The following is a 23,033-nucleotide window of genomic DNA, read 5'->3' as shown; positions in this document are numbered from 1 at the left end:
TTAGTTATGTGAGTTGAAGAGATGTGATTTGCCCACTCCTAGGTTTGTTTTCACTTCTTTATGGTGCCTTTTACCAGACACAGGTTTTAAATGTTAAAGAAGTGAAATTTATCTGTCTTTTCCTTTATGGTTCTTTTTTTTTTTAAAGAAATATCTTATTTAAGGGATCCTTCCCTACTCTAAAATCATAAAGATTTTCTCTGATATTTTGTTCAAACAGATTGAAAATTTAGTGGATTTTTATTTCCTGTTGAGAAATTCATGTTTGCACATGGTGTGAGATACAACTCTACTTTCTTTTTTCTTCCTATCATAAATAGCTAGTGTGAGTACCATGAATTGCCATGTCCCTACTCCTATCAATGTAATACCACCTTTGTCACATAGCAGGTTCCTCTATACAGGGGCCTGTTGCTTGGATCTCTGTCTTGAAAATACTGCTTTTAGATTTATGAGAACCAAATCTTTACTGATATCACGCATACAGCAACTGGGTCTTGATGGTTTTATAAGCACATTTTAGCAATCTTTCAGGAAACACATAAGCCTTATCTTATAAAAACTACATAAGGTAATTGAAAAAAAGAAAGAGTCACTCAATTCATTTTGTGATTTTAATTTGACCTTTATACCAAAATTGGATAAGGACAGAACAAGAAAGAAAAATCATGGGCCAGCCTCTATTTGAATGTAAAATCCTATATTAAATATTAATAAAACTGAATCCAGCAATGTATAATAAAATAAGTTTATGCAACATGTGCAAGCATGGTTTAATTTAAGAAAAGTTGTTAAGGTAACTCATCACATTAACAGAAGAAAAGAGGAAAATGATAGGATTTTTTTTCCATAGATGTAGAAAAAGCATTTGATAAGATCTGATAACTATATATGATTTAAAAATACAAAATTCTTAGACAACTTAGAAGAGAAACAAACTTCCTTAACCTGATAAAGAGCATCTACCAAAACCTACAGCAGACATCCCTTAGTATTGCAGCATGCCTTGTACTGCTCCCGGTATTGAGTTTCCTCTGCATTTGGCAACTGAGAATGTGTCTTTCTTTTAAGCTTGGCTGCTACTTTGAATAATTATGTGTGTGTGTGAATGTGTGTGTACATACATGTATATGAATATTCATATATGCTCACACATACACATATTTATGTATTTTTTAGTTTTGTCTATTTACATACATTTCATTGAGTTGTTTTTTTTTTTTTTTTTAAGTTTGTGGTGTGGGAAGCTGTCCCAGCTCAGTAGCTGTGGGCCTGAAGACTGAAAGACTCTAGAGACCACTTTGGAGGGGGCAAAGTAGTTAGATTGCCACCCAGCTGGCTTCTCTCCATGATGGCAGAGTTTTGGTTATTTGTCACTTCATAGCCTCACTTTACCAGAGAAAACCATTAGTGACAGATCTGATGCAGATAAAAATATTGCATGAAACTTTGTATGGTTGCATTTTGCCAGAGGGTTAAATAAAGATCATCTACTGACATAGCAATACCTAAGGATTTGATATTTCCAAAGATCCTGACAATGTTATTGAAAAACAATGATTAGTCATAACATTGTCATCACTGCCACACTTATATATGAAACATTTTTTAATGGAGTTCTATGGTTGGGAGTGGGGAGAGGGACATATTTTCTAAAGAGCACTTTTTACGGTAGCAAACAAACTTTCTCTAAACTTTTCCATTAATAAACGGGGATTCCAATGACTATGAAATCTAATGCAGGGCCTGGCAATGTTGAACACAAAGAACAATTGATGAATTCTTGACTGTGAGGTCATGTGCATTAAATAAGGCAACTCTGATGCCAAATCAATACTGTATTGTGTATTTTCTGTAGCAGATATTGAGATATAGATCTGCTATAGCAGGAACAAGAATTGTCATCAGGAAATAACAGTTCAGACAAATGTGGGTTACCCCCGACAGAGAGGGAGCTGGATTGATTGTGAGCTGTCTCCCTTCATGGTGAAAATGTCAGGTCATAGTGAATATTCATGTGGTTTTTGAAAGAGGGAAGGAGAAATCAATACGCCAAACACTCTGCCTAATAATAGAACTGCCTAGTCCAAGCTGAGTTTGTTTTTTCTTGAAGTTGGTATTCTTGTCCCATATATATTGGTAATACTTTCTTCGAGATGCACAAAAGATTTCATAGAAAATCAAAGGACAGATAGCACAATTCTGGAATAAGAGCCAGTTAACTTGGTTCTATCTAAATATTTCACTAGAAATCTGGTTAAAATTTAAATAAAGTTTTCTTTAATTCTAAGGAACAACCTAGAACTTTTGAAGGTATGACAAGAGTACCAGGCAAAAAAAGAAATCCTACATTTCTAGGCCTGGTTTGCACTTCATTTGTCCTGACCTTGCAAAAATTACCCAATGTTTGTATATTCCTATACATTGATGTATATGATCATGTTTTAATTTTTTCTTGATAGGGATGTTGCACAGGATATAATAGACAATATACACGTATTGGCAGACGGAGTCGGAATATGAGAGCAGTTCCTTCCAAGTAAGAATTTTGGTGCTTGTCTAAATTTAATGGACTCACTTCTTCTAACCACATATGGGAAGTCTCCTGCCATTCATGTGCATAAGGTTTCAGAAGAGCCTCTTCTCTCCCCAAAATCATTTTTTAAAAACTTGCCGACAGTGGCTAGATTTCAAGAGCAGAGTAGGCTCACAATCCATCAGCCGGGTTTCTGAATGGAAACCAACTGAGTTATTTTATTGTTTGTTCCTACCTTTTCCAGGCATCTTTTAAAAATGAACAAGAGCAGCTCTGATTTGGAACAAGTGAGCCAGGGCTCTGCAGAGAGCCTCAGCCCATCCTTCAGGGGTGTCCACGTCAGCTTCACCACCGGCTCCACGGACAGCCTGGCCTCAGACTCCAGGACCTGCAGCGATGGAGGTAACAGACTTGACCTTGATGGAGAGGCTTAGATTCTCCTGGGCCTGCAAGGCCAGTCCTGGGGCTTTGCCAAGATTTGGAAGGGCAAAACTGAGCAGATCTTATTGTCTTGGTCCTGCTTTCTCCATGAAGTAGACTCTCCCAAGGACCCGTTGAAGTTAATTCCCTACTAAGTATATGGCAAGCTGCCTCAGCCACATTGCCCCTCCAATTAGAAGTTCATTGTCATGGCAGCAAAGTGGGAGGAGGAGTCTAAAAACATATCAAAAGGATCCTGATTCTTTGAGTAGTTAGACATCAGTGTACAGGTCTGTGCTCTATTTCTGTTCTCAGGATTAGTTCTGAGGGGGTTGAGTGCACACCAACCACAAGTTCTCACCCTCTGTGTTTCTCTCTCACTCTCTCTCTCTCATGCATGCATATATACACATGTACACACTTGGACACAGCAGGTATTTGCATAAAAGTCTGCTGAATTAAAGCCTGAAAACTTTATTAGGCCACCAGTAGCCTACTTTCTAGATTAAACTCAAGGAATAACATGTGGGTATGTCCTCACTGGGCATGTCCCTAAAACAGAACTCTTATTTTTCTGTAGTTGTGGTCTGGATGGGTAATATTAAAAACCTCATACTCTTTCAACATTCTTTATGTGTGTGTCCTCTGAGGCACGCATTAGCATGTTGGGTTTAGACATGTGCCCGCATGACTTCTTGTCTCACTCCTATGGAAGTATTTCTTCTCCAAAGGTAACCTTCCAGTAGAGGGTTCCACCATAAATTTACTGTCAGCAACATTTTTCTGTCTAAATGATAGGTACTGGATAAGATAAAAGTGTGTGCTGTAAGTCAATCTGTGGTGTATCCTGATGGGACACTTCTGATAGCTCTCACTTAAAAACAGGAAATATCTTAGTTTTGATTTGGAAAGAATGTAGCCAAAAAAGGATTTCTCTTTCTGCAGATTTTTCTAGGTTCCTGTCTTCTTTCCTTTCCCATCCCACTTTGCAAAAAGTTCAGTGAGGCAGATTATTCCATAGAGGGCAGGGCATCTCAGCCATGAGCCTCTCTGCTGATCAGCTGTGATCCACTCTCTTGCGGATTGTGACCAATTCTGGGGGAGTGATCTATCATGAACCCTTCCATCAGCCACCAACCGGTGGGTATGATGAGCACTGGACTTCATTGCTTCACCATTTTGCTTCTCAGAGCCAATAAACCATGCTCTCAGGGGTTCTCACAGTCAGTAAATCAGTCTGCTCTCAGGGATCTTAAGAACTAGGTAGGAAAAATAAGGTTAAAACACATGACACGTAAGTGGATGGGATAAGGTAGGAAATTAGGCTTCTCAGAACATGAGTGCTTTATAAAGGCTTCTAGAAGAGAGAGGAGTCAACAAGGTCTGATGGAGAATTCAGGGAAGGGTTTTTGAGAAGATAGGACTTCAACCCATGTCTGAAGTGTGATCAGAATTGGAAAGATAAGGGTGAGGAGAGGGCTTTCCAGGTTAAGGAACCAATGAAAGGGTAACAAAGGCACAGGGACAACAATGCACACTGGGAAAAAGATGAGACCAGCCTGACACACTTCAGTGAACGCAGGTGAGGAAAATGGGACATGAGGTTGGGGAAAGCAGGGGGCTGGATTATACAAGGCTCTCACAGCAGTCTGTGGAGGTGGGAGACAGGTAGGTGCTGGAGTTTTGTGAGTTCAATGGGGACACCTAATTCAGATATTTTCTCATGTTCGTTTCTGAATAACATGAGTTAAAATGAATATATTGTCATATTCCTTTATCACAAGCCAATTATTCGGTGGAAGTGAACTTTAAAATATGGACTCCTAGATCAATAAGATGATATGTTCCTGTCACTGGACTCTGACCCCTGAGAGTCACCATTTCTTTTCTTTTTTTTCTTTTGAGTCAGAGTCTTACTCTGTTGCCCAGGTTGGAATGCAGTGGCATGCTTATGGCCACTGCAGCCTTGACCTGCTGGGCTCAGGTAGTCCTTCCTCCTCGGCCTTCCAAGTAGCTGGAACTACAGGCATGCACCACCATACCTGGCTAATTTTTTTTTTTTTTAATTATAGAGGCTGGTCTCAAACCCGTGGACTCAGGCAATCCTCTTGCCTCCACTTCCCAAAGTGCTGAGATTACAGGCATGAGCCTCTGTGCCTGGCGAGAGCCACTATTTCTTTCTGCTGTTCCTGCCCAGGATTCTGAACCTGGAACCGTGTTTTGAAACTGGCAAAGACCAAAAGGGCAGGGCGGGCTTGAGCATGTGTATTTGCGTGCATGTGTGCACACGTGCTCACACGCTCTCTCTCTCTCCCTTCTCTTCCTCTTTCTCTCTTCCTCTTTTCTTTATAACATATCTTAAACATTAATCTGAAGAATATATACAGAGTCTCTGGTCATGTAATATAAGAAATCCTTCATTCAATTTTTCACCATTTACCAAGGCAGCTTGTGCTAGATCTGTTATTCGACACTTACCTTTAAGTCCCATGGGTCCTTACTCACTTTTATCTTAAAGGTGTAATACTTACCCATCATGACTTTAGTTACTATTTGGCATCTAGTACTAAAGTTGAGACAGTGGATCAGAACAGGGTAAGCAGACCCAGTTCAAATCGAAGTTCTTTGAAACTTGAATGTAGTGTCTGCCTCTCTAATATTTAGACATTAAGTCAAGAGATGCCATTGGACTATACATTCATTTTGTCAGTAAGAATTCACTGGTGAAAGCTATGCATTTCGTTGACGTATAGACTGGCCTAAGTGAGATGTGGGAAAAGTCATTCCAGGCCATATCATAATAGTAGTGGGTGTAAACTTCTTGGATGTTCATCAGGGTTAATAGTTAAAGTCAGTAATCACTGTTTAGGTTTTGCAGCCCCCCCCAAAAGCTTTAAATTTATAATGTCATCTTTGTATTAATTTTACTTCTTTATACTTGTATCAAACTTCATATTCCTCCCAGCACACCTGTTATCCCATCTGTTCATGCAGGCAGTTCAGTTGACAGTGAGTCAACTAAAGGGAAGGAAAAATTTGTCTAAGCAGCTGTTCAGTTTGTGCTTGATTTGGGAGGGATAGACGGCATGTGTCAGGACAGATCCCTGGAGGCTGCCAAGGGGAAGGTTGTCTATAGGGAATGAATGGATGGATGCACAAGAGACAGCAGTGAGCAGCAAAATGAGCATCAGAAATTGGGCCAGAGGAAGGCTCTTGTAGGGGCCAGATGCAGTGGTTCATGCCTACAATCCCAGCACTTTGGGAGGCCAAAGCAGGAGGATTGCTTGAGCCTAGGAGCACAAGACCAGCCTGGGCAACATAGCAAGACCCTGTCTCTACAAAAAAACCCAAAAAATTAGCCAGGCATGGTGGTGTGCACTGGTAGTCTCAGCTACTTGGGAGGCTGAGGCAGAAGGATCATCTGAGCCCAGGAGGTCGAGGCTGCCATGAGCCATGATCATCGTGACCATGCCACTGCGCTCTAGCCTGGGCAACAGAGATCCCTATTCAAAAAATAGACAAAGAAATAAAAATATAAATAAATAAGTAAATAATAAAAAGATAAGATAATAGTTTTGATCTTAAAAAAAAAACGAAGCTCGCCGGGCTCAGTGGCTCAGCCTGTAATCCCGCGACTTTGGGAGGCCGAGGTGAGTGGATTGCCTGAGCCCGAGGGTTTGAGACCCGCCTGGACAACTTGGCGAGACCTCATTTCTACAATAAACCAAAAAATTAGCTGGTCGTGATAGCATGCCTGTAGTTCCAGCTACTTGGAAGACTGAGCAGAAGGATCACTGGAGCCCAGCAGGTCAAGGCTGCGGTGGCCTGGAGTGGCCACTGCACTCCAGTCTGGGCAACAGAGTGAGATTTCAACTCAAAAACAAACAGACAAACAAACAAACAAAAAAACGAAGCTCTTGTGCTTTAAATATGCAAATTGTACTTTTAAATATGCAAACTTGTACTTTTAAATATGCAAACCCAGTGTGGCAATGAGATTATTTCCCTTTTTGATAACATTAAAATTCAGTTCAACAAACCCGTTTGAAGGCTAGGAGATTAGAGGAAATTAGAGAGTTCTCTGTTACACTGAAACCATTGGCACCAGCAATAGATAAGAGGTCTGGCAATACAAAGTATGTATGTACAAACTCACCTGAATATTTATACCAGAGCAGTGATATTATTCTTCTTTTCATAGCTAGCAAACCTGAGATACCAGAAAGCTAATTAAACATCTTGACAGTAGTCAGCTTATGTTTTTCAACAGTAAAGCCGGGCAGATTTTTTAAATGTACATTAATTCAGTCATTCACCTGCTAGACATTTGTTGAATGGAAACTCTATGCAGGGTACAGTTATAGATGCTGAAGATCGTGCAGTGAAAACAAATTCCCAGTCCCTTCTTTTAGGAGGTGTACATTCCAGTGGGGCGTGATGGAAGTTAGAAGATGAAGGAGTGAGTAGCTAGAGTGTCAGCTGACAGCAAATACTGGAAGAAAAATCAAGCAGGAAGGGAGTGGGGAGGGGTGCAGTGTCCCAAATAAAAAGATATTCCTTTTTAAAATTTTCTGTGGCCTGAACCCTAATATCACTGAAGTAAAGATTCAACTTAGTTTAAACTATTCCCATAAGCTGAATTTTAAACCATACATTATTTCTTCATCAAGTGAATACATCTATGATAAAAATTCCAACAATGAAGAAAGGTATGGAATGAAAAATCAGTTTTCTGACACCCCGTCCCAGTTCCTACTACCGCTTTTAACACTTTTTATATTATCCTAGAAGTTGTATCTGTAGTCAAACATGAAATTCAGTTTTACACATTTTTATACTTTATATATCTTGAGCAAGTCTTTCAAATCAGAACTTCTAGGTCTGCTTCATTTAAAAAATTGCTGCGTATTTTTTCATTGTATGAATTGGTTATAAATCTTTCTTTTACCAATGTATGTTTAGTTTGTTTTTGTTAGAAGGCAACAGTGTGACCCTGTGACATGCATTGGAGTGATTTGGCGAGCAAATCTGTAAGCTAAATGCTTAGAAATGCAATTGATATGTCAAAGTGTACGTGTAACTTAAATAGATATTATGAATTATCCTTTAAAAATGTCAATTTAGCCTTCCATCAACAGCATCTGAAAAGTGCTTTTAACTAACTTTAAATTTTACTAACTTGGAAGAAAACCCTTAGCGATTATGTTATAACAGGAAATTGAAAGCTCATAATTCCAGAACCTACAAGGCACCTTGAGCCTGTTTTCCAAACTGAGACCAGCTTCTCTTCTTTTGCATGTAAATCACATTCAGTCTTGATTATTGTTTCCTGGGATGATTAAGTGGTCTGGGGAGACACCTCACAAATGCCACATTTTCCATCCAGTTGTAAAATGCTAATAACATGCTTGTAGTTTCAGACCACGTTTATCTTCTTGAAAAAGCAAAGCCTCCTTTATTTTTTTCCCCTACATTTAATGTTGAGCCTGTTCTGACTGTGGAACCAAACAAGAGATTGCACAATTTTCCTTTGAAGGAACACATTCGATGGAAGCCAGAGCATCCCTCTGCCCTTACTCTTCCTACCCTCCATTTAGGGGAGTGCTAAGCAAAGTTGGCAGAAACCTTCATGACTGCCACTTCTTGTGTGACGTTGGCAAGGTGCTTACACAGAGGCTTTAGTTTTCTCACCTCTAATATGAGAGGACTGAACTAGGCCACAGGGCATAGGCAGGGTTTTCTCTGTCTGTTTTAACCTCAATGGCTTACACTTAGTAGGTGCTCAAGAGATACTGAATGAATGAATGAATGAATGAATGAATCTATATAGCCATTTCTAGCTCTACAATGTATTATTCTCATTTTTTAAAAAATCAATCCACAGAATACTCCCAAGTTTTTCCAACAAAAGAAAATTCAGTTTGCTTTATCTTACTCAAAGTTGGACAAGAGTCAAACACAAAAGCTAGAGCTTGGTGAAACTTTGTTGGGGACTCTGTTTTTTACCATTACATTTACTCTGACCCAGCTGCTATCAGACAGCAGAACTGTCTGTGCACAGAAGGAACCAAAACAGGACTGACCACTTCCTCTGTAAGCTCAGCTCTCATTTTGGCTGCAGAGAACAAAGAAAGTGCCTATTAAAACCCAGCAAGAAGAGAGGACTCTATAATAAGGAAAACCTCACAGAACCATGTTTGAACTTTTGGCCTGCATTTTTGCAGAGGGGTTAAGTTGTTCTTCCCAATCATTGAAATCCTGATTTCTCATCTCTGCTTTCTAAATATAATGACGCTAAACTAGTATACCTTTCGCTTGGTCTTTTTATGATCCCACCCATTGCACCATATGTGATGTGTAGCTTCCCACTAGAAACACTTTCTCTTCCCTAAAAGAAAGCATGCTCACTTAAAAGAGTCAGGGTGTTCTCTAGTCCATAGCTGGAAACTTTCTTTGTATGCAGAATTGGGAATTGGAAGGAAAACTTAGGAACTGGGATCTGGAGCCCTCTAATCCAATTAGTATGCAAAATTATTTTAAAACCTACCAGTGATGTAACCAAGATGTAGGCGGAGTTCCCAGAAAAGTGTTTTCCATTCCCACCCCTTTTTATATCCTCTGTTTCCTTTTGAAAGCAGCCTCTAACACCTACAGATGAGGCCGAGGTGGACTTGAATTGATCTCATGTCCCATTGGATCTGACTCCTGAGAATATGGGCTGTCGGCCAAAGTTGTTTAGGATTTTTTAGGCAGATTTTTCTGAACCAGTGGTTTGCTTGTCAATTTGAACTATTTTAAGTGCCGAGGTTTATTTGCTCCCTTTCCTTCCTGTTTTTCTAAGTCCAGAGCGTGGCAGCTGCTGCAAATAGTAAGAATCTAGCTGCCATGTTGCCTAAGGCTGTGTTTATGGAGAGGTAGTTCCCTAAGTATGAGTCAAGAAAATGACAGTGGGTCTTCAAGTGTGCCCTCTGATCCCATAGAGAACAGCTATGGCTTGCCACATGGTGAAGAAACCAGTTTCATCAAGAAGGGCTACATGTTAGCACCTATTGCAAAGTGGCCCTAAAAATATTACCACCTGAGAAGCTGTAGGATCCTGAGGGACTGGGGACTTCCGGAGTGATTTGTGACCTCTCACCAGCTATTTTTCCACACCTGGACAATTTTAAGGATCTGTTAGTTCACACACATGCATTGGGTTGGAAGGTGGTCTCCCTGTCACGGAACCAGGCACATTTATTTTCTGGAATACAAACATCATAGTATGTTTACATAATGCCCAGTTATCCGTGCAAAGCCACATTTCAGGTGATCTTTACTTCACCTGATAAAGCTTTACCTCTGCTGGGCAGGTGTGTAGTTGGGGAGCATTTGGTTAGGCATCGTCATTCTCTGATGAGTACCTGCATCATGGAGGGAGTGTTGGTGACAAACAACATCTCGGAAATCAAGAAAAATTAGCTAGCCCATGTGCTAATCCTTGGAGCCACACCTCCCTCCTAATACCTAATACCTCTTGCCAGATTTACCCAAGCAGTTGTGTGCTAGAAATCTAATCTAAGCCACAGACTAACAGCTCCCAGAGGAAAGCAAGAGAACATAGTATAGGGCAAAGCAGAAAATCGCTTCGTTCCAGCTACCTGAACACATGAAGTGTTTTTTGTGCTGGACCTCACCAGTCTGAATCAGAATCTCTTGATTCTCTTTAGTAATCCAGGGAATCAGAAGTTTTACAGATTTTTTTTTGGTAGAGATGGGGGTCTCACTTTGTTGCCCAGACTGGTCTTGAACTCCTGGGCTCAAGTGATCTTCCCACCTCAGGCTCCCAAGTAGCTGGGACTACAGGCGTGAGCCCCCACGCCCAGTTAGTTTTATTTTAAATTTTTTTTTTTTTTTGTAAAGAGAGTGTCCCAGGCTGGTTTTGAACTCCTGGCCTCAAGTGATCCTCCTACCTTTGCCTCCCAAAATGCTGGGGTTATAGGTGTAAGCCATGGTGCCCAGCCTACAGATTGTTTTTTAACAAGATTCTTGCTATTCATACCGGTCCAAAAGTTTGCCAGTGGCAATCTGTGTGAACTAGAGATAGAGAGAAGAACTACTGAAGCAAGATAACCATCTGCCTAGAGGTAATTGATTTCATGGGCAGCTTTGAGACAGTATACATGTTCCGAGAGGTTGGAAATGGAGAGAGTGGCTGAAATTATAGACTATTCATGCTTAAGGGACCTTCCCAACGATGCAATCTGATCATTTTTCTTAAAGGACAAAGTTCACCCAGGAAGGTGGACAACTAGTGAGGAGTTCATTCCCCTGTTCAACTTCAAGTCAGAGTAGAAGCAGAAGGGGTATATCGGAAGCATCAAGGGAGGCTTACATTAAAGACAAGGAAGACAAAGCCAATCAAGATAGGAAAACAAGCCCAAGACTTAAAGAAGGCACTAGCCAATAAACTGATCTGTTATAAACCTCCCTGGCCAGTTGGTCTGGGGACCAAAGCTATTCTGACCATAGGCAGGCTATCCCTGTCACTGTGGGCACTGATGAAAGCATTCACTAGGCATCTGATCACACCCTACTCCCACCCCCCACCCTCCAGTGACTGCTGTGTTGATAAATTGAAAATCAGACACCTCGGTGGTAACAATTTATTCTGCCTGAAATGCAAAAAAGGACAGGAAATAGATGTGTGCTCACCGCTTCCGACCCTCTTGGCTATCAGGCCGGGGTTTGGTGACTGATGCTTACTTACTGTTCTTTGAGAGTCTCTCGGGTGGGTGGTCCTGCTCCCCCTTTTTTAGCTGAGGAGATCGTAAGTGATCCTCCTCCTCTCTCAGCCTCTTCTGCCAGAGGGAGGAGGGAGAGGAAGTGAATCATCCCCCTTAGCCTCTGTCTGTCCCTTTTGCTTTCCTGGGGAGTGTGGGATGGGAGACCTATGAACTCCTGCCAAAATCTGCTGTGATCAGGACCCCCCATCCCCTGGCTGGCTATTTCTTGTGCACTCTCCATTCTAACCATTGAGGGGAAAATTCACAGGCATGTGAAACTGACTGGTCCAGAGTACGCCACTGCCGCTTGATTTATTGTGAACCTGTGCCCTCCTGGAAGGGGTATAAATCACTCATTCAGCCTTGCTGGCAGGAACCCCCACCCATCATTAGCAAAGCAGGGCAACATGGGAGGGACAACTGGCCATGATCTTGATAATCCACTGGGAAGCAAGAGGGATTGCCTAGTGCAGACAGGGAAGTGGGTGAGGAAAGCGCGAGAAGCGTCAGCTCTGGGATCTGGTGAGAGACCATGGAGCTGGAGCCAGGGAGGGTGTGGCTGTGAGGCCCAAGAGCCCTGTTCTACTGCCCAGAGCTTCTCTCTGCATAAATCCATCAGTTGTCAGCTCCTGTGTTCAGCAAGCTGCGTGCACTGACTGTGTCCTCCTACGAGCTTTGCCCTCGAGATTGTGCAGGGCAGGAGGCTCCTGATGTCACCCACAGATGCTGCCCTGGTCAGCGAGGCTGGAGCTTGAATGTCAGCCCAGGGCCGTTCATCTTGTTCCCTAGAGAGACCCTCCTCCCCATGGAGCCACGGAAAGGAGATCCCTGATCTGAGGGCTTGGAGCTGGTGTTTGTGCCTCAGAGGTTCATTCTGCTCCCATGTGGGTTGGAGGAAGCAGGAAAGAGCTCAGTGTGGGCGTGGAAGGTTATTAACTACTCAGGAGCAGCCCCAGAAAGATCATGTGCATCTCAGTGAGGTGACACAAGACTCACAATTTGCCTCCTTTGTAGGCTGTCACCCCTTGCCTCGGACCCATGTGTTTGCTGTGTCTCTTTCATTATGGTCCCTCTGCTGGGTGGGGAGAGGCATAGAGACACTACGTGTTCTGCCCTTAAGGTGCCTTGGCACAGTGAACTCAGGGAGGTGTCCACATCATAAGTTCCTACTTCCTGAAATCTCAGTGCTGTATTTCTTTCACATTTTAACCTCTAGGAAAATACAATGCCTTTTACAACCTATGAATATAGTTAATTTTTTTTTTTTAAATCTACTTCAAAGCTGTTATTAAGACCAGGCGTGGTAGCTCACACCTGTGATCCCAACGCTTTGGGAGGCTAAGTTAGGAGAACTGCTTGAGCCGAAGTGTTTGAGACCAGACTAGGCAACATAGCTAGATATCATCTCTACCAAAAAAATTAAAAAACTAGTTGGCATGGTGGTGCACACCTGTAATCCTAGCTACTTGAGAGCCTGAAGCAGAAGGATCGCTTAAGCCCAGGAGTTGGAGGCTGCAGTGAGCTGTGATCACCCCATTGCACTCCAGCCTGGGCAACAGAGTGAGACCCAGACTCAAAAAAGTAAAATAAAATGAAAAGCTATTATTAAAATAGCAGATACAATATACATGAGCCAGAAAAGAAAAAAAAAATAGCAGATACATTTTAGAGTCAGTTCTTAGAATAAAGAAAATGAGTATTATTTCAGTTTGCCCTTTTCCCTCTCCAGCTGGGCATATCTGTTTTCTGTGTAGTTTGTATGTAAGTTCTTGTTTCTTTGTGAAGCTACTATTTTATATGTTGATAGAAAGGATGAGGTCCAACTGTCACCTTGTATAAACTTGTCCTTCATCCCAGCATCTTGTGTTCTGCCTAGACAAGTTTTCTGAATGTCCCCATACCCTGCAGGCACCTGCGACCTTGGGTGAACCTTCCCCTAGTCAGAATGTGTATCCACGTGCACCACTCTGGGAACTACAGGCCTTGGAAAGACTTCTTTCCTTTAAGATCTGCTGCCTCATTTATAAAATCATATTCTCCTGCTTTTTAAAATGCCTGTAGAACTCCTCTGCCTCCCAGGCCAACAAGGAGTTTGTGAAAACTCAAAGAACTGTACACTAGAGAGGGAGAATTTAGCTACAGGTAAACTGTACCTTCTGTAAACCTTACTTATAAAAATCCAATCAGACCACACATGTTCAAGTTTATTATTGCTGTTGTAGCATTGTTTGCAAAATATTGGGAAAAACCTAAGTGTTCATCTAGTGGGATTAAATAAATAATGGTTAAATAACTTGAGTTAAATAAATTATGACACATGTGATATATTATGATATGACTGTTTAAAAGAATTAGAGAGATCTGTGCATCTGGTGTGAAATCTCTCCAAGATGTGAAAGAAAAGTAGTATTCCAAACAGTGGGCAGCATTTGTTCTCTCTTAGGTGTGTGAGCACACGCACATAACATTGGTTTGGATTGTTGGGAAGATGCAGGAGAAACTGCTGGAAGCAGTTTCCGCTGATGAGAAAGGCTGGGTGCTAAGGGACAGGGTGGGAGACTTCATTGTCAAGGTGTACCTTTTTTGCAATTGTGTGTTTTTCTACTGTGTACATATTGTCTATTTGAGAAATAGAAGAGAAGTAAAATACAATTGCTGTGACAACGAAAGGGGAGAAGGAGAGAGAGGGAGGCAGGGAGGGAGGGAGTCTGCAGGACCTGAAACTGCATAGCGTTGGCCTTAGCCTGCTGGTTGTTTCTCCTTTCCATAGGTCCATCCTACGAGCCGGCTCACTCGCCCACCAATGGTGGGAAGAAGCTCTTTGCTCTGGTTCCATTTACTTCAGGCTCCACCGAGGATGTGTCCCCCAGTGGCCCCGTGAAGCCCCCTCCACTCCCCCAGAAAAAGATAGTGAGCCGGGCAGCCTCTTCCCCAGATGGCTTCTTCTGGACCCAAGGCTCCCCCAAGCCCCGAACAACAAGCCCCAGGCTGAACCTAAGCCACTCAGAAACCAACGTCCACGACGAGTCTCACTTTAGCTGTTCCCTGAGCTCCGGGAGCCGCCACCATCATACCTTCTCCTCTTCTGAGCCCCTGGAGAAAGCCTTCAAAGGCAATGGCCACTGGGTCCCAGCAGCAGGGCTGGTGGGCAGCCGAAGCGGCTGTGGGAGCCCCAGCCTCCAGTGCAAAGGGGCCCCCTCCGCCTCATCCTCCCAGCTGAGCGTATCCAGCCAGACCTCCACCGGCAGCACCCAGCTTCAGCTCCACAGTCTCCTGAGCAGCATCAGCAGCAAGGAGGGCACCTACGCCAAGCTCGGGGGGCTCTACACCCAGTCCCTGGCCCGCCTCGTAGCCAAGTGTGAGGACCTCTTTATGGGTGGCCAGAAGAAGGAGCTCCACTTCAATGAGAATAACTGGTCGCTCTTCAAGCTGACTTGTAACAAGCCCTGCTGTGACTCGGGGGATGCCATTTATTACTGTGCCACCTGCTCCGAGGACCCTGGTAGCACCTATGCTGTGAAAGTAGGTACCACCCCCTCCTTCCATTCTGCTGACCATTAACTGGTCCTGGCTAGGCAGAATTGTAGCTTGAGCAAGTCATTTTCCCTCTCTGGGCTCTGGGAGGAGGGTTGAGTCCTAAGCGGCCTTTTAACACTGAGTGCTCAGGGATTGCATTGTCTGCCCCAGGACATGGTGCAATGAGATTTGTAGTATGAATATAAGATGCATTTTGTGTTTTCAGGCGTGAAACTATGTGATCTAGATGGATTAAGAAAACAATTGCCTTTTAATGCAACCGTTTATTTATTTCTTCAGCAGGTTTGTTTTGAGAGCCAACTATATGCCAGGTATTTTGCTATGATCTGAGTGTATAGGAGTGAACATAAAGTTCCTTGTGGATCTTATAATCTAGCAAGGGAAATGGACAATTAAGATATCATTCTTGGCTGGGCATGGTGGCTCAAGCCTGTAATCCCAGCACTTTGGGAGGTCAAGGTGAGGGGATTGCCTGAACCCACGGGTTCGAGAACAGCCTGGACAACTTGGCGAGAACTCATCTCTACAGTAAGTCAAAAAATTGGCAGGGCATGATAGTGCATGCCTGTAGTTCTGGCTACTTAGAAGGCTGAAGTGGAAGGATAGCCTGGGCCCAGCAGGTTGATGCCGGGGTGGCCATGAACATGCCACTGCACTCCAGCCTGGGGGATGGAGTGAGACTCTAACTCAAAAAAAAAAAAAAGAAAAAGATACCATTCTTCTGCTCCTAGAGCCAGAAGGAGCATTAGACCTAGGCATCACCTTAAACAATAAGAGTAATAATCACATTTATTGAGCATTCACTGAACAACTAGACTCTTGGCTGGATGTATTAACCACATTATTTCTAATCCTAACAGTAATTCTGCATGATAAGTAGGTTCTATACAGATGGGGAATCTTAGGCTCAAATTGATTGTGTCATTTGCCCACAGATAGTTGGTGACTGAAATGGATTGAAATGGATTTATCTGTCTCCAAAGCCTATGTTATGATCCTATCACTAAGATAAATGAAGTTCAGAGAAGTGAAGTGTCTAGCCCAAGGTAGTACAACTCTTTAACCCTTAATACTGGATCAGGACCGTAGCCACCCCCACCCCATTGCTCTTTCAGAGTGTCTCTCTGCATGAGCTAGTTGAGCCGTCTGTACCTCTTTGGGCCACTGGGTCTCTACCATAGATTCCAGTTCTTCCTGTGACCCTCTTAATATTCTTTTCCTGTTTCTGGAATACCTGGTGGTCCATGGCCCTTCTATAAATGCAGGCTTTTGTGGGAAGTGAGAAGGGATACCCTTGGTTCTCTTCTCTCATCACCAGTTAGAAAAACACAATCAATGAGTAAACTAACTTGAAATGTCCTTGGTGGGATAATTTGCTTACCAGCTAATTTTTTAAAAAGTATGACTATTAGCCAAGGATATTGCAATGAAATTTCTTTTGGGATTTTTTTTTTTTTTAAGAAATTTGTGGCACCACCATAAAATGTAGATTGGGACCTCTGATCGGCATGTTCAAGGAGCTCTAAGGAATTATTTGCTGCCTTCCTCTGAAAAAATTAGAACAGTGGCTGCCAAGAAGACCCTGTTTATTGTATAAGGGCCCAAAAGGCTAGTGGGGTTATGGCCAAGAAGGCTGGCACTAGTTGGAGGAAAACACAGACATCCTGAATGAGATTCTCTGGTATTATTTCTTGAACCTCATTGTCTCTTTATTACTTATACTTTCATGGTAGCTATACTTCCCTGCTACTCCCTCAACCAAAATTAAAAGAAAAAGAATCCCAGAGTTTCCCTTCTTCTCAGGATGGTGTTGTCCCCAATAGGGGAACACTGTGTTTGGCGTCACCAGTGAGTGGAACACGATTAGCTTAGGATTAGCATCTGGGGCCCAGATCCAGGATCTGTTCTCATTTAATGTAAGAGATACAAATTTGAGCTCCTTGAAAGTTGAGGGAATGAAGGTATGTTTAGAAAATTCTTGGCTTTCGCTAGCCCCCATGAACATGAAAACGTGATCTATGAGTCATCCTTCCATATCCACCTTGAACCTTTCCTGAGTTCAAGGGCATCAGTCACTCTCACCTTGCCTCCTGGAGCGGAATACAGGGACTCATTCAGTGTCAAGAGAAGCTGACCTGTTTTGAGTAGGAAAAAGCCTTGTGGAAGTGGCTTAATCACTCTTGCCCAGGGAGTAGAAATTGAGGTGACTTCACAACAAGAACTCAGGGGCTGGGCCACGTGCAACAAGATACCTGGCTTTGCCGCCTGAATCCAATTCATAGGGTAAAGGGCTTTGTTATTTATTTCCATAAGTGATTGTGCTGTGCCACTGGGATTCTAGGGCTTCATATAATAATGTAGAATTAGCCATATTCTCTAATATACAAAGCAGAAGAAATTCAGCTTTCCCAAAGGATGTTTAAAAGAAGCATTGCTCCTTATATCATTAGAAATATAAGCCATAAAGAAACTAAAAGATAAGCTTTGGTCAACTTCTAAAAAGAAGAGTCCTGGCAAGGTATGGTGGCTCATGCCTATAATTCCAGCACTTTGGGAGGCTGAGGTGGGGGGATTGCTTGAGGCCAGGAGTTCAAGACTAACCTGGACAGCATAGCGAGACCTTGTCTCTAAAAAAAAGAAAAGTAGCCAGGCATGGTGGCACATTCCCATAGTTCTCGCTACTTGTAGGCTGAAGCAGGGGGATCCCTTGAGGCCAGAAGTTTGAGGCTGCAGTGAGCTAGGATCGCACCAATGTATTCCAGTCTGGGCGACAGGGCAAGGTCTCAAAAAAAAAAAGAAGAAGAAAAAGAGAGTCCCAGGGGTTTCCTGTTTGACTTTTCTTGGAATCTTGGTAGCTCGGGGACCATGTCTATGTGCCATGTAAAAAAGAAAATTTGAAGAATAGAACCCAGTATTCAGAGTATGGTAATTTTTGGAACAAGATTACCAGGAGCAACAATATCAACTTGCAAATGTGCCTGGCCTGGTCACTGGGGGGGATGGTGGGGGTCTAAAGTGTCATTTTGCACGTGCAGCTGTTCCACTTCATTAGCGCTCCCGTCTAGACGGAGTACAGTCATCTGGGAACCCGTAAGAGGGGGAGTGGTTCCCCCCTCCCAGCTGCCAGCCGCCCATCTGAGACTGAGCTTACTACACTCACACATGTTAAACAGGGAACCAGCCCTGAAATCAGACGGAGCCTTGGTTGTACAGTTCCAGTTAACAATAGCGAGTTGGCACCTGCTCGTGGCGGAGGCTGGAACGTCCAGTCCGTCCAGTCTTGGGCTCCGTGCCCTGCAGCATGAGGAGATAAAGCTGGCTCTTGTAGTCCAACTTCGTGAATATATGGCAGAAAAAAAAATCATTAGCTGTGAGTGTGTTTTTGAAGCTGTTTCATTTCCCAGTCATCCAGGAAGAACTCCAGTAATTAGGAACCTGTGTTAAGCCCCTGGGTCTTTTTTTTATTGCACAGACGTGACTTAGCCCAGGTGAATGAAGACCCTGCTTCTAAAGTTTAAAATGAATCTTGACTCAGCAAAAAATTTGAAATTTGAGCAGAACCAAGGGTCTGTGCAGTGTTCTGGAGTTCAAATCTGAGTGCAGGGCACCTGAAAATGAAATGAGGGGGGGTGCTGAGATGGAGATGGGGTTGGAGAAGAAGCCACTTCCTCTCCGCATCGCTCTGCTTCCCACCTCCAACCCCCATATCCAGCAATGTAGAATAATCTCCAGTGCTGGCCCAGGGCTCACGGGGCTAGTTAACATGCACCCTGTGCACCCTCTCTGTGGCCGGCCACGGAGAACACTGGGGGCCTTGCCAGAAGCCCAGCATACTGATTTTGAAATGCATCCAGCCCGGTTGCCATTTACTCTGCTCCTTCATTTACATCTCTGTGCAAAATGTCAGTGGTTCCACTGGTGCTCTGGGCCCAGAGTGTTTGCTCAACCCGGACCTTTGATACCCCTGAGAAAAGGGAGCCTTGGAAACACCGCCCAGAACCCCGGGCAGCTGCACTCTCTGGGTTTGTGCAATACCTGCAAGCTGGCTCTGGGAGACTCAGCACCACCAGATGGCAAGAGCTGAAATGACAAGATCCGTCACCATAGCAACCTTTTCCATTGTGCTCACTCTGGGCTAGGCCTGGTGCTGAGAGCCATCTCTGTATTTTTTCATTTTATCCTCCCAATGGCCCTAGGAAGAAGGTGCTATCCTTGCCCAGAGGAAATAACAGGCTTTGGTAGAAATACCATCAATCCTCATTATTCGTGGATCACATATTTATGAAATCATCTGCCTAACTAAAAAAATGTATTTTTAATTTCCAAATCAATACTTGAAGTGCTTTCCAGTCATTTGTGGACATGTGCAGGGCTGAGAAAAATTGAAGTCACCAGATGTACATGTTTCCAGAGGAAGGGGAACAAGGTGACGCCCTCCCATCTTATTTCAACCCCCATGCTGTACACAAGTCTACTTAGTGTCTCATTTTTCAGATTTGTGTGCTTTTTTTGGTGATTTTGTTGTTTCAAATACTTTCCCAAACAGTGTTGAAATGCTGTCAAGTGTTCATAAGCACCATGAGGCTGGGATGTATTTCATGGAGAAAAGGTATATGTTAGGTTCAAGCAAGAGCTCTAGTGCCCTAAGTTTGTGTGGTTGAATCGACAATGTATATTAAACAAGATGTCCCTAAACAGAAACACACATGAAACAAGTTACATACTGATAGTTAATGAAAATACTGTGACCAGAGGCTCTCCGGAACCTTACCCTCTAGGAGCAGTGGTTCAGTGTTCACTAATTCAGTGTTTATGACCTTAGTAGAATATAATTCTCGTGAGTAACGAGAATCTCCTGTAATTCCAAAGGCCAGAGTTCATATTTAACTCAGATCTTTTTCACTCCAAAGCTCATGCTTTTGCCCTCTAGAAGACTTCCCAGTTGTATAATCTTGTGAAAATAATTTATCCTGTGGAAGCTTCAGTTTTCCCCTCTGTATTACTATCTTTCTCCTTGAGTTTAATGAGATTTAATGAGATGCTGCAAGAAACCCACATAGTTGGCACAATGCCTCACAAATGCAGGTTTCTAGAATGTGTCTCTTGGAAGTAAGAAGATAACAGCAATGTCTTTCCCATACTTCCATGGAGGGCACAGCTGATGGTGGTTGACCAACCACTGAGGATTTATATGCAATTTTTTTTGAAGACTCTCTCCCACCCACAAATTTCCTTTAGTTTAAATAGTGCACCAAAAGACTGCCAATTAAAACCTGAGGACAGATGGGTAGGCTAGAATAAGAAAGAGCAGCTCACAATACCTGTAATGCCAGCACTTGAGGAGGCCAAGGCAGGAGAATCACTTGTGTCTAGGAATTCAAGACACATCTGGGCAATATAGTAAGATCTTGTCTCTACAAGAGAAATTTTCTTTTTAGTTGGCTGGGCATGGTGGCATATACCTGTAGTCCCAGCTACTCGGTAGGGTGAGGCAGGAGGATCACTTGAGTCCAGAAGTTAGAGGCTATGGTGAGCTAGGATTGCACCACTGCACTCCAGCCGGGGTGACAGAGTGAGATCCTGTTCCTGGAAGAAAAAAAAAGAAAGAAAGAGCCTGAAATAATGCCCTTCAAACATGTATTCCAAAAATTGTTTTTGTTAGTGTAATAGAAGCGGTATCTGAGGTAACTGACCTTCCCTTTTATTCCCATTCTACCTCTATAATAGAGCGATTGCTAAATTTAATGTTACCCACATTTCTCCCCAATTCTTTTTTAAAAAGTTTCCTCAGAGACTGAGCTCTTGTATGCCAGGTTTCATGCTGAGGTTTGTATGGCTACGATATAAACAAATCTCTGCGAAAAGGTGCTTGCGATGGAACTTCTAAACGCATCACTTGTAAGCATCCTGGGCTTCCTAAGCACTGCCTCATAATCATTCCAGCACAGCAGCCCAAAGGAAGCGTTATTTTGGGATTGTTTGCAGGATAATGTTGTATAGGTAGATATGAGATGCCTTTCCTTTCATCCTTACCTTTCTATAAAGCATGGGTGAGGTTGCATAAAATCCATTAGAGAGAGGAGACTATTTACTATCTTCAGTTTCTTTCAGTGTAATGACAGGGAAACTGATGACTGACAGGGGGTCATTATGGCTCAAGACTCTTCAATTGAATGGACGCCAGGTGAACATTCAGGTTGCTAGAGATTCCCAGGTGGCTGACACTATCATCAGTACAAGAAGAAGGGATGGAAGGGGCGAGGAAGACACAGTGGGGTGGATTCCCCAGGCACCTTTCCCACAGAGGAGCTTGAGATCATATCCATCTTGTTTATTCCTACCTTCAGCTCAGAGGGTGCCTTTGGGCAAGCACTTCATGAGGTTCTCCACTCCCTAGAGAATTTTCAGTCTTCTTTCAGCTGCTGTGACTCACTCTTGGAGGAAAAGTGTGTGGCTACCGCACAGCAGCGCCATTAGAATCAGCCCCTCAGGTCATGCCAGCTAGTAGGCATTGTGTATTTACCTTGATCTAGAAACTAGGGCAGCCTGAGAGAACTTGACCAAATCCTAAAGGTTTAGGGCCCAGGCTAGGTTCAGTGACTCAGCCTGTAATCCCAGCACTTTGGGAGACCTAGGAGAGTGAATCCTGAGCCCGCGGGTTCAAGACCAGGCTGGGCAATTTGGCGAGACCTTGTCTCTACAATAAATAAAAAAAATTAGCTGGGTGTGGTAGCATGCGCCTGTAGTTCCAGCTACTTGGAAGGCTGAGGTAGAAGGATCGCCAGAGCCCAGCAGGTTGATGCTGGGGTAGCCATGCGTGTGCCATTGCACTCCAACCTGGGCATCGAAGTGAGACTCCAACTCAAAAAAAAAAGGTTTAGGGTGCATCTGCCCTGAGATTCCCCAAGAAGGAGGCAGTCCTGCAGTCAGACACATTGGCTGTCAGGTAGCTGCTGTGTTAGGCGTGAGTGATGGCGTAAAACTGATTCCTGTGTAAACTATACTTGGTTTTGTGAGAATTTGTCCGGCCCACACTGTGGACAGAGGGATGTCTCCCTACCAATAACTTGCATGTCTCTCAGCTGGGTCACACCCTTGCTGCATCATGTGGTCATTTTATGTTTAACCTTCTAAGGAGTTGCCAAATTATGTTCCAAAGTGTCTGTGCCATTTTACATTCCCCCAGCAGTGTATGAAGGTTCCCATTTCTCCACATCCTCATAGACATGTGTTACTGCCTGTCTTTTATTAGAGCCATCCTTGTGGGTGTGGACTGGTATCTCCTTGAGCTTTTTATTTTGATTTCTCTGATAACTAGTAATGTTGAGCATCTTTTCATGTACTTACGGCCATTTACATATTTATTTGGTGAATAGTCTATTCATGTCTTTTGTCTATTTTTTATTGTGTTATATTCATATTATTGAGTTGTAAGAGTTTTTTTGTTGTTTTTGGTTTGGGAGAATTTTTGGAGATTTTAGATACAAGTTATTTATCTGACGTGTTTGGCAGGTATTTTCTCCCACCTATTTTTTTCTTAATGGTGTCTTTTGAAACACAAAAGTTCTGAATTTTTAGGTTAAGTTTATAAAGTTTTGTATTTTATGCTTGGGGTGGTATCTAAGAAATCTTTGGCCAGATGCAGTGGCTCATGCGTGTGATCACAACACTTTAAGAGGTTGAGATGGGAGGATCTCTAGAAGCCAGGAGTTTGCAACCAACTTGGACAACATAGCAAGCTCCCATCTCTGCCAAAAAAAAAAAAAAAATTACAT

General features: G+C 43.1%; 1 protein-coding gene across 1 annotated transcript in view; it reads left to right on the top strand.

The window, feature by feature from the left end:
- PRAG1 (PEAK1 related kinase activating pseudokinase 1) overlaps positions 1-23,033 on the top strand; it is a 54,615-nt gene that overhangs the window by 29,281 nt on the left and 2,301 nt on the right. The window contains exons 3-4 of the mRNA XM_021713045.1: positions 2,781-2,938; positions 14,492-15,243. Coding sequence (XP_021568720.1) covers positions 2,781-2,938; positions 14,492-15,243 — 910 coding nt within the window. The remainder of the gene's footprint in view (positions 1-2,780; positions 2,939-14,491; positions 15,244-23,033) is intronic.

This window comes from Carlito syrichta, unplaced genomic scaffold (genome assembly GCF_000164805.1).
Source record: "Carlito syrichta isolate Samal-C Ts95f unplaced genomic scaffold, Tarsius_syrichta-2.0.1 Scaffold91564, whole genome shotgun sequence".
NCBI lineage: Eukaryota > Metazoa > Chordata > Mammalia > Primates > Tarsiidae > Carlito > Carlito syrichta.
Note: the sequence above shows the minus strand (reverse complement) of the source record. Positions and strands in the feature narration are given on the sequence as shown.